Source organism: Stenella coeruleoalba (assembly GCF_951394435.1).
Source record: "Stenella coeruleoalba genome assembly, chromosome: 2".
NCBI classification, from domain to species: Eukaryota; Metazoa; Chordata; class Mammalia; order Artiodactyla; family Delphinidae; genus Stenella; species Stenella coeruleoalba.
Genome location: NC_137147.1, coordinates 108404838 through 108421360, shown reverse-complemented (window position 1 = coordinate 108421360; position 16523 = coordinate 108404838). Strand labels below are relative to the sequence as shown.

Here is a 16523-nt window from a genome sequence, read left to right as displayed (position 1 = left end):
CCTTAAACTCATGACTCAGCATGTCCAGTGTGAGTTTACATACCCTAAAGAAACTCTTTTATGTGCATTAGCTCAAAAATGAGCAAAATTATATTATTATTTAAGTATATACGTATATGTTAGGTATGGGCTAAAATTTTGAAAATGAAAGGAAATAATAAATACAACGCTAGTGGTTATCTCTGGTTAGGAAGAAGATAGGATGGGGAAGAACATGTATATAGATACAAGTTATTGTTATGTTCTAGTTTTGGCTGAGTGGTAGGGTCTCTGGTATTCATTAAATTACCATGCTTACTACTTTATTTTTATATTATATATATATATCCTTTTGTGTATAAAATTATATTATTAGAAACAGGTTAAAAATAAAAAGATCTCAGGCTCTTGCTTCAAATTCAGGCTCTGACTAGCTGTGCGACCCTGGCCCAATCCTTTCAGCTTCAGTTTCCCCAGCTACAAAGTGAAATAACACCTGCACCTACCTCCTGGGATTTGTATGAGGATCAAATGCATGTACAGCATTTAGCACAGTATGTGGCACATGGTAAAAATGTTAGCCACTACTACTCTGACTCTGCTGCTGTTGTTACTTCTAGTAGCAACTATCTTCTGAGGTGCTTTCAAGTTATTAAAGTAGAAATGGTTTTATTAAATTAGAAAAATGAATCTACAATGCAAGAGCTAGAGTGAGAAGTCATCATAACACCTAACAGCTGAAACCACATGAGTGCATAAGATGGAAACAGGGGAAGCTTTCAGACTGGAAGTGTACCAAGACAGCCTAGAGAAAAGTGCTCTAGAAGGAGACTGAGGAGACACTGGGAGAGGAAGCAGAAGAGACTGGTGACCTGGAGGCAAAGTCAGGAGGAGAAAGTGGCTAATGGTATTAAATGCTGCAGAGTAAAATAAAGACTAAAGGAGACACTGGATTTGGCAATGAGAGGATCACTAGGAAACTTTACAAGAGCAGTTTCCATGAACCGGTCAAAGAAGAAACAAGAGTGCCATGGGTTAAGGTAGTGGTCCCCAACCTATTTGGCACCAGGGACTGTGTTTCATGGAAGACAATTTTTCCACGGACTGGGGTGCAGGGGCAGGGGTGGGGTGCAGGGGGGAGATGGTTCCGGCGGTAACGCGAGCGATGGGGAGCAGCAGATGAAGCTTCCTTGCTCGCCCGCCGCTCACCTCCTGCTGGGTGGCCCAGTTCCTAACAGGCCTCTGACGGACAGGTAGCGGTCCACAGCCTGGGGGTTGGGGACCCCTGGGTTAAGGCATGAGTAGGTGAGAAGATGGACGCTGGGAGAAAAAAGAACTCTTTTAAGAAATTAGAGATAAAGAGAAAGGTGAAAAGAGTAGGATACATGGTGGAAGGAAGGTATCTTTAAGGTTAAGGGAGACCTGATACTGCTTATAGGCAGAGAGTAAGGAGCCAGCAGAAAAGAAAGTAAAGGTATAGGAGAGAAAGGGGACCACTGATGGGGTGTAGCCTTGGAGAAAGCAGGAGATGATATTCTGGACTCTGGTGATAGGAAGGTGCAGATTAGTGCTTCTCTTTAACTTGGGCGTTTAGTTAAAATGCAGACTATGATTTGATAGCTCTGGGGTTAAGCCTGGATTCTGCATTTCTAACAAGCCCCCAGGTGATGTTGATGCTACCTGTCTGCAGACCACACACTGAGTAGTACGGGTGTAAACTACCTCTTCCTCTGTCATGGGAAGTACAGCTAGAAATTTATTGGAGAGAGGTCAAGAGAAGGAAGACAGACAGAGGATGGGGTAAACTGAGCTGGGTGAGAGAAACAAGGGAATAAACAGAATCATAACTTGGGAAAAATCATGGGTAACTGGAAGCAGGAGGAGACAGTTGAGAGGTAAACAGTACTGACAAGAGTAAGCAAGAACTCAGCTGAAACCAGAATTTAACTAAAGAGTAATAATAATTTATTTTATCAGTATTGTTTTAAAATGATTTGCTGCTGTCCAATTAGTCTTCATAAAGACTCATGGAAAATGACCAGGGGCAAAATCTGCCTTCACTAAAACTTTTACGAAGGTGGACTTGCCTGTGACTTTGAAGTTAACAGAGGTTAACAAAAGTTAACAAGATTCAAAGTGTACAAGTTTTCCCCTTGGTTCCTTTAAACATTAATATTCACATATAGCTTGAATATTTAAATGTTTAAAATCCCCATGGGTATATTAAATTACATACTGCTTCTAAGAAAGAAGGAGCAGTATAAAATACCCTATTTTGAACATGCCATTCATTTTATAATATAAGAAATACAACTGTCAAATTCCGAGGTGGCATTTCATAATTTCAATACTTCATGCCTGACTTCTAAAAAACTCTCAAGGTGAAGTTAGTTTAAAAAAGAATAAACCTGTCAGAGTTCCAAACTGATAGACAGGTGTAATTCCCACCCAGCTCTCTTTTGTTCTCAGACTCTAAGCATCTGATCACTTATTCAGGAGCTGTGAGTGAATGTATATGTCAAGCTGAGAATGTTTCTCCATTTACTAAGGCAACGTTTACTAATGCTGAGATAATGAAACCTGTTCTGAGGCAAAATGTCTTCTAAGTTAACAGGAAGATAAGAGAAATCGCAGGTACATTCTTACCCCTTCACTGGTTTTTTGCAAGTCTGAAGTTGTGTTTCTTGTGTCATTGCCGGCATCTCCACCCTCAGAGCTGCTTTTATTTTCTTCTTCTTTGCAGTCCTTGTCATCTTCATCTCCTGGAGATTTCCGGGACTGTTTAGAGGATTTCTAAATATTTAGACAAGTTAAAAAGTATAGTCAAAAGTAGAAACCCAAATGCACAAATGTAAGTAAGAAATGTAGAAGCAGCTGACCTATATCCAGTCTTTGTGGCTTGATACAGGATATACCAATACAACATGGCAGTGTGCCACGACTGAGCTAGGTGACCTTGGACAAGTGATTTCACCTCACGGGGCCTCAGTTTAACCAGCTGGAAAGGAAGTAGAGGTGGACTAGATAACCTTCTAGTTCTTTCCAGTAGTGTGATATTAAAAGCAGAAAATAGAGATTCACATACCTGGAACACTGTCAATGAATAAATATAGGTGATGGACACCATTCTAGGAAGGCTATAGAGCTAGAAGGCACCCTAAAGGTCTCCTTGTCCTTCCCCATCATTTCACAGTAGAATGTGAGGTCCAGAGAAGCAAGGTAAACTATCTAGGATACTATATGGATATTCATGTTGGAACACTTATGGAAGCTGTTTGGTTAATGGTATACATGGGATGATCTTGACAAAACTTTTCTATCACCATATGATATGAATTAACTTTAATCTTTTAAATTATGGATAGTTATTTAAGAACTCAAGGCCACACTGGAAAACTAGCCCTTTTTTTCTTATCAACTTGCATTTGACACCAAGATGAACTCTACAGTGAAGATGAAAATACAATTACAGTTCGCAGCCAGAGCTGCTTTGCAGAACAGCATTAAAATGATCAAAAGCTGGCCCCACTGTGTACCTTTAAGAAAATAACATGTAGCATTTCACTTACATTTCCTTTTTGAGAAATTTTATGAATCTTTAAGCACATGGTAAATAACAGCTAAGGCAAAACTCATTAAAGCAAGTCACTTTTGGTCTTACAGAAATGAATTAGCAAATCTGAGCTTCCTGAGACAATCAATATTTTAAAATGCAACTTTCAAAGAGAAAATATCTTCTAGCTATGTGACAGAATATGGAATTACACTGCTTCTATCTTACTTAAATGAAACTACCAACCAAGCCCAAAATGTCAGTTTAAAATGACTTCATTTTTACTTTTTACAAGGAGGGAAAGCAGGGGTTTAATAATCCAAACATGGAGTGCCTGGAGTTAAAGTTTAGATCAAGTATGATGATGTAAAAAGTGAAATACTTTTGTTCTCCTAGTAAATACAGTATAATTATTGAAATGCAATAGTTGCTTTATATAATAATTCTCAAGTAATAGTCCTTGACTTGCAGTTCTTACAGATAATAGGCAGAACTCCCTAAAATTTATAGTGCTTACAAAGGATACTTACGAGTAATCCTACAAGTGAGTTTTTAAGCTTTATAATTTGATATACATAGACTAGAATTAGGGCATTACTATGTTTTGCTAATGAGTCACATTCGGTATTCTACTAAGAAATCTGGCTGCCAAGCTATATTTGGTAACCTTAGAAAGCGCTTACTGTGCTTATGCAGATCGTCGCAATTCCTGTAATTTTGGGGAAGGACCCTTCATCAGTTTCATCAATATGGTTTTGAATTGGTTGTGTGTCCAACTGTTGCTATCTTTGGTTTTTAACTAAGATTACTAACGGGTTACTATCATCATCAGTTTAGTTTGTTGTGAGGCTCTCTGATTAGCCCTACTTTATACAGTAAATAACTTGCATGCAAAATATTTTTCGCTTATAATTTTCTAGTATCTGTTATGGCTCAAATATGAATCACACATACACTTACTGCTAAAATGATATATATATAACCTCCCTCAAATGTGCTTATACTATGGCTCTTATGAACATTTTTTTTCCACAGAAAAAACAGAATTAGGTGAGGTAGAGGGAAAGTGAGACTTCTCCCTCAACCTAACTTGGATGCAGTCAAAAAAGTTTGTGAACCAAGAGTTTAGTGGTAAAGGAAGATTATTCAAGAAACAGATGTAAAAAAAATCACCATATTCAACAAAAAGGAAACATCTGGGAAGCCAAAGAGAGCAGTGAGGTTATACGAGGTAAGTGGTTCTCTAAATGTGGTTCCCAGATCAGCAACATCAGCTCACTGGATATTTAATTCCCCACCCTGGACCCTGCCCTAGACCTACTAAAATAGAAAATGGTGGGGGGTGCTGACACTCAGCAATAAGTGTTTTAATAAGCCCTCCAGGTGATTCTGATGCATGCAAAAGTTTGAGAACTATTGTGCTAGGTTACTCGGTTGATATCGAAAATTAAAAATCATGGTTCTTAAGTGATCATGAAAGTTGTGATCTTGAAGGAAAGCAAAGGAAATGATTCTTTAATTTAAAATCGATACGCCTTAGTAAGTAAAGTATGTCTTTACCTCTTCACTACTTTAAATTATAAATCCACCCCAGGTATGAGCCCTATTACTTCTGGTTTTCACAAGAGTGATGAAATAATGACATTTAAAAGCCACATATCCACACTATTAAATACCTCAGGTACCTTAGAGGGCTTAGATAATTTAGGGTGGTGCAACACATTACACAGAAGCTCAGCAGGCAATCATAAACTAAATTAAATTCAATTGGGTGTTTAAATGAAGTCCAAAATGTTAAAAGAAATTCAGCTTAAAAAATAACCCCTATGGAATATACAGTCTGTTAGGGAAAATTCTAATTATTTTGTTGCCATTTGCAAACTTTACCCCCATTTAAGGCAGATACCATGTTTTTCATTAGGTGTACAGGAAGTTACATGCATTCATACAATTTTACCCATATGCCAGTTGGGTGGATTTTATAGACTGTAAAATAAAATGTTGATAGTCTAAGAAACCCTGATACTTGTTTTTAAGGAATTTCCTAAGTATATCCAGCCAATAAATACCAGAGTCTAAATGGAAGTAATTTGTCCAAGTATTCAACTGTGTGACAGACCAATTGCAGCAAAACTTGTACCCATCTTCAGGTAGATCCATCTACCCTGCTTTAAGTTTCTAAAAGGTGAAGAATTTCCACAATATCATAGTTTTTTCAATTGTATTTCTGAATTACTGTATGAAAAACCTAAACTTTCAATTTGTAAGTCAAGGATCATGTCACGCCTCCAATAAATGATTGTTACATCTGGAATAAAATTCAAACTCCTTAACATGGCGTGCCAGTCTCCATTATTTAGCCTTTGCCTGTCTCTCCCTCCCGATCATGATTCTCCAATCATGCCTGCCTTCTTTCAATCCAGGCCATGTCAAACTCTTCCCTCCCTCAGAGCTTTGCTGCTCTGCCACACGCGCTCCTCGTCCCATGCTCTTCTTTCAGGTCTCGGCATAAATTTCATCTTTTCGGAAAGGCCCGGCCACTCTATCTAAATAGATACACTTACTCTGTTGTTCCCTGCTCCCATTCATTTCCTTCATAGCCCTTTCAGAATTTACAGTTATTTATTATTTGTTTTTTAACTCTGTGTTTCCACCCCCTCCAACCCACTGTATTGTAAGTTACATGAGGGTAGGAATGGCGTTGGATTTGCTCACCACTATCTACCTAGTACAAGTGTCTGACATAGAATAGATGACCTGAGATATGAGAACTGAACAAATAAAGAACCAAAGCACATTCTTTAAAGCAGAGAGACAAGAAAGAGTCTATCTTTATATTTACATCTATAATACTAGACATTGTCCTAAATTGTACTGAGTCTCCTATATTCCTAAATTCTTCAGGGCTCACCTGGGGGTTGTTATAAGAGGAATACCTATTCTTACATCCTTGATTAAAGAACAGTCCTCCTCCAACAGAGAAGGTGCTATTTTCAGGGTCAACAGCCCTTATGAGTCAATACCAGTTAACCTCACATCTAAGATCACCTGTCTTATTCCCCTCAGATATATTACTGTCTCTAAAGGCAGAGGCTCCACAGAGCTAATATATTTCTATGTGCCCAGTGAATGAATTAAAAGTAATCTAAAAGCCTTTAATGAATATGCATACAGCATTAACAACAATGGGAAAGGTTTCTTAGTAACCTTTGAAGTGTATGACTTTTTCCGTTTTGAGCCTGCTTTTTCATTCTTTCTTTTGCCTTTTCCATCTTCTTCTACTCTATCACCTTCTTCCTCACTGCTTGCATCTGCAGTATTCCCGCCTTCTCCCTCGGTTTCTGAAGAGCTCTGTTGCTGAATTGCCTAAGAGATAATAAAATATTAGCTAATTACATTTTTGAAAAATAGCAAAGACTACAGACTATGAAAAGAATCATTCTATTCTAATTAGAAGAAGTTCAGCTTACTCAAGATTTTCAAAATAAACGGCTGTCAACTTCAATTTTCCAGTGACCAATTGACATGAACCCTCTTAAGGTAATAGAATTACAGGCATACCTCGGAGATACTGCAGGTTCAGTTGCAGACCACAGCAATAAAGTAAATATCACAATAAAGCAAGTCACATGAATTTTTTGGTTCCCCAGTGCACATAAAAGTTATGTTTATACTAAACTGTAGTCTATTAAGTTTGCAGTAGCATTATATCTATAAAAACAATGTGTATACCTTAATTTAAAAATACTTTATTGCTAAAAAATGCTAACCATCATCTGAGCCTTCAGTGAGTCCTCATCTTTTTGCTGGTGGAGGGTCAGCCATGCTGATGGTTGCTGACTGGTCAGGGTGGTGGCTGCTGAAGGCTGGGAGGCTGTGGCAACTTCTTAAAATAAGACAACAGTGAAGTCTGCAGTATCAATTGACAAATGATTTCTCTGTAGCAGGCAATGCAGCTGGATAGCATTTTACCCACCATAGAATTTCTTTCAAAATTGGAGTCAGTCCTCTCAAACCCTGTCACCACTTTATCAACTAAGTTTATATAATATTCTGAATCCTTTGTGGTCATGTCAACAATCTTCACAGCATCTTCACCAGGAGTAGCTTTCATCTCAAGAAACTACACTCTGCTTATCCATAAGAAGCAATTCCTTATCTACTCAAGTTTTAGCAGGAGTTTGCAACAATTTAGTTACATCTCCAGGCTCTGCTTCTAATTCTAATTCTCTTGCCATTTCCACCACATCTGCAGTTCCTTCCTCCACTGAAGTCTTGAAACCCTCCAAGTCATCCATGAGGTTTGGAATCCACTTTTTCCAAACTCCTGTTAATGTTGATATTCTGACCTCTTCCTATGAATCATGAATGTTCTTAATGGCACCTAGAATGCTGAATACTTTCCAGAAGGTTTTCAACTGACTTTTGCCCAGATCCATCAGAGGAATCCTCATCTATGGCAGCTATAGCCTTACAAAGTGTATTTCTTAAATAATAAACTTGAAAGTCTAAATTACTCTTTGATCCATGGCTGCAGAATGGATGTTGTGTTAGAAGGCATGAAAACAACACTGATCTCATCGTACATCTCCATTAGAGCTTCTGGGTGACCAGGTGCATTGTCAACGAGCAGTAATATCAAGATTTTCAAAGGAATTTTTTTTCTGAGCAGTAGGTCTCAACGGTGGGCTTAAAATATTTAGTATACCATGTTGTCAATAGACTGTGCTGTCATTCAGGCTTTGGTGTTCCATTTATAAAACACAGGCAGAGTAGATTCAGCATAATTCTTAAGGGCCCTAGGATTTCTAGAATGGTCAATGAGCACTGGCTTCAACTGAAAGTCACCAGTTGCATTAGCTCCTAACAAGAGTCAGCTTGTCCTTTGAGGCTTTCAAGTCAGGCATAGACTTCTCCTCTATGAAAGTCCTAGATGGCAACTTCCAATAGAAGGCCATTTCACCTACATTGAAAATCTGTTGTTCAATGTAGCCACCTTCATTAATTATCTTAGCTAGATCTTCTGGATAACTTGCGGCAGCTTCTACATCAGCACTTGCTGCTTCACCTTGCACTTTTATGTCATAGAAATGGCTTCTTTCCTTAAACCTCTGGCATCGACCTCGGTTAGCTTCAAACTTTTCTTCTGTACTTCCTCACCTCTCTTAGTGTTCAGAGAATCGAAGAGAGTTAGGGCCTTCTCTAGATTAGGCTTTAGCTTAAGGGAATGTTGTGGCCGGTTTGATCTTCTATCCAGACTACTCAAACCTTCTCCACCGTAGCAATAAGGCTGTTTTGCTCTCTTATTATTCATGTGTTCACCAGAGTAGTGCTTTTAAATTCTTTCAAGAACTTTTCCCTTGCATTCACAACTTGGCTAACTGCTTGGCTCCAAGAGGCCTAGCTTTCAGCCTATTCCAGTTCTCGACATGCCTTTCTCACTAAGCTTAATCATTTCTAGCTTTTGATTTAAAGTAAGAGATGTGTGATTTTTCCTTTCACCTGAATACTTAAGATGCCATTGCAGGGTTATTAACTGGCCCAGCTTCAATACTGTTGTGTCTCAGGGGATAGGGAGGCTCAAGGAGGGGGAGAAAGGGGAACAGCTGATCAGTGGCGCAGTCAGAACACACACAACATTATCAATTAAGTTTACTGTCTTATATGGGTGTGGTTTGTGGTGCCCCAAAACAATTGTAATAGTAACATCAAAGAGCACTGATCACAGGTCACTATAACAAATATAAGAATAATGAAAAAGTTTGAAATATTGAGAGAATTACCAAAATGTGATGCCAAGACATGAGGTAAGCAAATGCTGTTGGAAAAATGGGGCCAACAGGCTTGCTCAATGCAGAGTTGCCACAAACCTTTGATTTGTAAAAAATGCAGTATCTGTGAAGTGCAACAGAGCAAGGTATGCCTGTACATTTAATCCAAAGTGCTACTGGAACCAGAAAGAATTCTGACTTCAAATGGGTGGTGGGTAATCATTAGTACAAAGGACATATAAGAAAGATCCAAAAAAGAGTTAAAATAAAAAATGAGATGCAGCAAGTGATAATGAAGTAAACCATCACCTGGTATCCAGTAAACTTTACTCCTGGGTTATTTTCTATTTCCCACAATCCTTCATTAAATCCTTTCCGTTTGTTTGACTTTCCAAACTTGTCTTTGTATTCCTTATAAGGGAAAAGGTCTTTGGGACCTAGAAATGCACTGCAGAGATATATTAGAAAGAGATTTGATATTCTGACCTTCAAATATAAGATATTTTTAATATCAACTCAAGTGTCAGAGCATATTTTAGTAAATACATTAAAAGTATATATAAACCCTCTCAGTTAGACACATATCACAAGATGTTTTGCACATATATTTCAAGGTAGAAAAAATAGACAGCTAGGTATGCAAACCAGCAACACTGAACGGTGCTACTTTGATTTTACTTTTAAATTACTAATTTCTTTTTTGTTTTGAAATTGATTTTTAGCTAAACTACTTTAAAAGTAGTTTTAAAGATGTCTACTTTGACCACTTAAATCATCATCTTAAACTAAGACTTACCTAAGCTAATCTTTCACAGGTAAGGGTTTTGTAAGACTCAGTAAAAACATAAACACTGGATTAAAAAATGATTTTAACTCTTTATGCCACATTAGTGTATTTATTCACTATTATTTCTATAAATTAAAATAGCATTAGTGTTTAATGAGGCACACAAGAAAAAAATCAGAAGTGGCAAAGTAGATAGAATCTTATCCAATTTAAACCTTATCCTAAATTAGTCAAAATTATGAAAAGAAAATGAGTTAGAATAAATCCTGGGGCTGGCTAACAGATCTGAGCATTTAAACTAGAGTCTTCAGCATTACTATCTATGATATTAACCTGGTGAATGAGATGGTGGAGGCCCACATGCTGGCTGAGACTCATTTCAAACTAAGATTCATTTACTCAACAAATTTTATCGAACATCTCTAATGTGTAAAGCACTATTCCAGAGGTGCTGGGGATTCTTCAGGGAACAAAGAGATGAATGTCTCTGCCTTCATGGAGCATACATTCTATTAGCAAGGGTAGGGGACCAGACAATAAAGAAGATAAATAAATAAAATACATAGTACTGTGTGCTGAAAATAAATCAATAAATACATAGATGAAGCAGAGGAGGAGGATGGTTAAGGACTGGGGTGGATTTTACAGTTTTAGAAATACAGATCAAGAAGGAAGGCCTCACTGAAAAGGGAACAGCTAAGAACTGAAGGGGGTGAAGGAAGAACCCATGCAGTTATCTGGGGAAGAGTAGAGCAGACTGAAGGAAGAGCAAGTACAACAGACCCTGAGGTGGGAGAATGCCTAGTGTGTCTGAAAAATTAAGAGGCCAGTGTGGCTAGACTGAAACGAGTGAAGAGAGAGCTGTGTGAGATGAGGTCGGAGAGGTAACAGGGTGGGAGCACAGATTATGTCAGGCCTTGGAGGCCACTACAAAGGCTTTGAGACATACGGGAAGCCATTAAAGGTTTTGAGAAGTGACAATTTGTGTTTTAACAGTGCCACTTTGGCTGCTGTGTTGAAAACACACTGAAGAGCTGGGTACTAGGGTAGAAGCAGAGAGGCTAATTAGGCTATTGAAGTAACAGTGGTGACTTGGACCAGTTGTAAGCAGTGCAGTTGGTGAGAGGTGGCTGGATTCTGAATTCACTCTCAAGAGAGCCAAGGTATTTATTAATGGGCTAGATACAGCACGTGAGAGAGAGGGTGGAACTGAGGCTATCTCCAAGGTTTTAGATTGAGCAATTAGAAGAATGCAGTTGATATTTACTGAAATGGAAAGATTTTTGAGAGAACAAGATTTGAAGGTGAAAAGCTTAGTTTTGGATGTTGAATTTGAAAACTTGGTTAGATATCCTAGTGAAGATGTCAAGTAGGCAACTGGGCAGGTGATTCTGGAATTCAGGGGAAAGGTCTGTGCTGGAGATGAATATTTGGAACTTATCGCAGAGATGATGTTGAAAGCTTTGAGACGATAGGTTAACAGTTTACTGCTGATTTTTATAAATTCCATTTTCTGACTGGATCTTAGTACTGATCCCTTCCTTACACTGCCCAGCTGGTCAAGAATTCAAGTTGATAAAATCACCTGAGGAAGCTTTCTGACCCCAATCACCAAACTTTCCTTGACTGTTCACCTTTAACTGTTCAGCATGACTGCATTTCACTGAATCCAGAGATAGTTTATTAGGATACTGGACATTCTAACCAAATGCCTGACAAACTGAGCATGAGAAGGAAATGTGGCTTTGGGCATGGTGATTTCACTTTTAGAGCAATCTGACATGAATTATTAGACTGTGGCTTGTGACCTTTCTCCAGTCCTTGACTCTATGTATAGGAATTGTGGGCTAAGCTGCCTGAGGTTCACGTCAGCTATAGATGCTAACCAGAGCTTGTCTGTACTTTAATTATGCCTCAGGAGTCAAGGTTAATGATTCAACTGGCCATGTTAGCTGCTGCCAGAAACAGGGACACTGAATGAGCTATTCTAAAACAAGTTCTTGTTTTTGATAGACAATCTTGGTTTTTCCTGGATTATAGATAATTCCACAAATCAAATCCCCTCTCAACTGGTTAACTTTGCGTGTATGTTTTATAAATTTTAAAGGGTAGGCCAGAAAATAGTTCAAAGTTACAAGCTCTAAGGATGTTATTTTTTTTCCTGACAAAGGCTGCCTTGAAAATTGTCCAGACTAAAACTACTGGGGTAAAGTTATATGGAGCAGAAGAAATTGGGGCTCCAATCACCTATCTGTCTGAGCAACAGATTCAAAGCCATGTTCTGAGGAAAATTCTGGTCCTGCCTGAGGGTGCTCCTGCTGACAGTTTTTTTGTTAAGTTCCTCACCTTCCACATACCTTCCCCCCCTTTCATTTATTTCATTTAATCAATTTTAACTCATTCAACAGCTAGTTTTAGACACTCCTGAAGTCATTCTACAAGACCACCGTCACCCTGATACCAAAACCAGACAAAGATACTACAAAAAAAGAAAATTACAGACCAGTATCACTGATGAATATAGATGCAAAAATCCTCAACAAAATACTAGCATACAGAATCCAGCAAAACACTAAAAGGATAATACACCATGATCAAGTGGCGTTTATCCCAGGAACGCAAGGATTCTTCAATATACGCAAATCAATCAATGTGATACACCATATTAACAAATTGAAGAATAAAAAACATATGAACATCTCAATAGATGCAGAAAAAGCTTGTGACAAAATTCAACACCCATTTATGATAAAAACTCTCCAGAAAGTGGGCACAGAGGGAACATACCTCAACATAATAAAGGCCATATATGACAAACCCACAGCAAACATCATTTTCAATGGTGAAAAACTGAAAGCATTTCCTCTAAGATCAGGAACGAGACAAGGATGTCCACTCTTGCCACTATTATTCCACCTAGCTTTGGAAGTCCTAGCCACGGCAATCACAGAAGAAAAAGAAATAAAAAGAAATAAAAGAAATAAAATAAAAAACAAAAAGGAATACAAATCGGAAAAGAAGAAGTAAAACTGTCACTGTTTGCAGATGACATGATACATACATAGATACATAGAGAATCCTAAAGATGCCACCAGAAGACTACTAGAGCTAATCAATGAATTGGGTAAAGTTGCAGGATACAAAATTAATGCACAGAAATCTCTTGCATTCCCATACACTAATGATGAAAAATCTGAAAGAGAAATTAAGGAAACACTCCCATTTACCACTGCAACAAAAAGAATAAAATACCTAGGAATAAACCTACCTAAGGAGACAAAAGACCTGTATGCAGAAAACTATAAGGCACTGATGAAAGAAATTAAAGATGATACCAACAGATGGAGAGATATACCATGTCCTTGGATTGGAGAAATCAATATTGTGAAAATGACTATACTACCCAAAACAATCTACAGATTCAATGCAACCCCTATCAAATTACCAATGGCATTTCTTCTTCTTTTTTTTTTTTTGCGGTACGCGGGCCTCTCACTGTTGTGGCCTTTCCCGCTGCGGAGCACAGGCTCCGGATGCGCAGGCTCAGTGGCCATGGCTCACGGGCCCAGCCGCTCCGCGGCATGTGGGATCTTCCCGGACCGGAGTGCGAACCCACGTCTCCTGCATCGGCAGGCGGACTCTCAACCACTGCGCCACCAGGGAAGCCCTACCAATGACATATTTTACGGAACTAGAACAAATCATCTTAAAATTTGTATGGAGACACAAAAGACCCCAAATAGCCAAAGCAGTCCTGAGGGAAAAAAATACAGAGCTGGAGGAATCAGACTCCCTGACTTCAGCCTAAACTACAAAGCTACAGTAATCAAGACAATATGGTACTGGCACAAAAACAGAAACACAGATCAATGGAACAAGACAGAACGCCCAGAGATAAACTCACGCATCTATGGTCAACTAATCTATGACAAAGGAGGCAAGGATATACAATGGAGAAAAGACAGTCTCTTCAATAAGTGGTGCTGGGAAAACTGGACAGCTACATGTAAAAGAATGAAATTAGAACACTCCCTAACACCATACAAAAAAATACACTCAAAATGGATAAGAGACCTAAATGTAAGATCGGACACTGTAAAACTCTTAGAGGAATACATAGGAAGAACACTCTTTGACATAAATCACAGCAAGATCTTTTTTGATCCACCTCCTAGAGTAATGGAAATAAAAACAAAAATAAACAAATGGGACCTAATGAAACTTCAAAGCTTTTGCACAGCAAAGGAAATCATAAACAAGATGAAAAGGCAACCCTCAGAATAGGAGAAAATATTTGCAAACAAATCAATGGACAAACGATTAATCTCCAAAATATATAAACAGCTCATGCAGCTCAATACTAAAAAAACAAACAACCCAATCCAAAAATGGGCAGAAGACCTAAATAGACATTTCTCCAAAGAAGACATACAGATGGCCAAGAAGCACATGAAAAGCTGCTCAACATCACTAATTATTAGAGAAATGCAAATCAAAACTGCAATGAGGTATCACCTCACACCAGTTAGAATGGGCATCACCGGAAAGTCTACAGACAACAAATGCTGGAGAGGGTGTGGAGAAAAGGGGACCCTCTTGCACTGTTGGTGGGAATGTAAATTGATACAGCCACTATGGAGAACAGTATGGAGGTTCCTTAAAAAGCCAAAAATAGAATTACCTTATGATCCAGCAATCCCACTACGGGGCATATACCCAGAGAAAACCATAATTCAAAAAGACACATGCACCCCAATTTTCACTGCAGCACTATTTACAATAGCCAGGTCATGGAAGCAACATAAATGCCCATTGACAGACGAATGGATAAAGAAGATGTGGTACATATATACAATGGAATATTACTCAGCCATAAAAATGAACGAAATTGGGTCATTTGTTGAGACGTGGATGGATCTAGAGACTGTCATGCAGAATGAAGTAACTCAGAAAGAGAAAAACAAATATCGTATACTAACGCATATATGTGGAACCTAGAAAAATGGTACACATGAACCGGTTTGCAGGGCAGAAATTGAGACACAGATTTAGAGAACCAACTTATGGACACCAAGGCGGGGAAAGCGGCGGGGGGTGGGGATGGGATGAATTGGGCAATTGGGATTGACATGTATACACTGATGTGTATAAAATTGATGACTAATAAGAACCTGCTGTATAAAAAAATAAATAAAATAAAATTCAAAAAACAAAGAAACAAAAAAACACCTACCATGGGCCAGGCACTGTGTAAAGCACTGTGTATATAGGGCTTAGCAACATCCACAGAATCTCTGCCTTCACAGGGATACTGAATATTAGGTACTTGCCAGGGCATATAATCTCAGGTTTAAGGATACCCAATACTTAGTAAATGATCAGCTGAAACAATGTTATAACAGGTTTTCTAATCCAGCAAAAAAACTCACATATGGACTGTATCACACTGTTCCTTGGTAGAATTGCTTTTACTGAATTGAGACTTGGAATTATGCCACTGACTTATATTAAGGATGCTATAAGAAATAACTCCATAAAATCCTTCACACTGTTTACTGGAATGATTCTGTTACTTGTACTAGCAATATACTAGGTGGCAAATTCTTTAAGGGCAACTTTTATTTTCGGTGCCTTAAAGAATATCTAGAAAATGTTTACTAAGTGAATGAAAGTTACCATATAATATTAGTAAATGGTTGATTTTGGTGTATGCAATGGAAACGTGATAATCTTGTTTATCAAATCCTGCCTTGTTCTAGATGTACAATCAGATCACTTGGAATTAGGTTCTAAAGGAAAAGCAAAATAATGGTACAGACATAAAAGGGAAGCAGGAATGAGGGAAATACAAAAATGGGTATCACAAAGCCCTACGCACTTATTACTATAGGTAAAACATTTATTTCTAAGCTTCGAGCAACCTCTTCAAGGAGAAAAACATGTTAAGTTGCATAGTCCACAAGTATCTATTAGATAAAAATAAAACAAAGAAAATAAAACTAACCTCTTGAAAAAAACATAAATTTCTCACATGAAGACAAGAAAGAAATATGCCTTAAACGGCCCTCTCCCAGCTAGCTCTCTTTCAATATGAGAATGAGGAAGATGTCAGAGTGGTAGAGACAGCAAGCAAAGAAAAAAAGTTCATGCCTAGGGCTTCCCTGGTGGCTTAGTGGTTGAGAGTCCGCCTGACGATGCAGGGGACACGGGTTCATGCCCCGGTCTGGGAGGATCCCACATGCCCCGGAGCGGCTGGGCCCGTGAGCCATGGCCGCTGAGCCTGCGCGTCCGGAGCCTGTGCTCCGCGACGGGAGAGGCCACAGTGGTGAGAGGCCCGCGTAACGCAAAAAAGAAAAGAAGTTCATGCCTGGCTCTACTAACATTCACACGAACATAGGGGGTGACCCTGAATATAAGATTTCATCTTAGTTTT

The 16523-nt window shown here is 38.6% G+C and overlaps 1 protein-coding gene across 2 annotated transcripts in view; it reads right to left on the bottom strand.

Moving 5' to 3' along the window:
• HDGFL3 (HDGF like 3) overlaps positions 1–16523 on the bottom strand; it is a 75007-nt gene that overhangs the window by 7856 nt on the left and 50628 nt on the right. For both annotated transcript variants that reach the window (XM_079914075.1, XM_079914076.1), the window contains exons 3-5: positions 9613–9751; positions 6740–6898; positions 2626–2772 (exon numbers count right to left, since the gene is read on the bottom strand). In XM_079914075.1, the coding sequence (XP_079770201.1) occupies positions 2626–2772; positions 6740–6898; positions 9613–9751 (445 nt within the window). The remainder of the gene's footprint in view (positions 1–2625; positions 2773–6739; positions 6899–9612; positions 9752–16523) is intronic.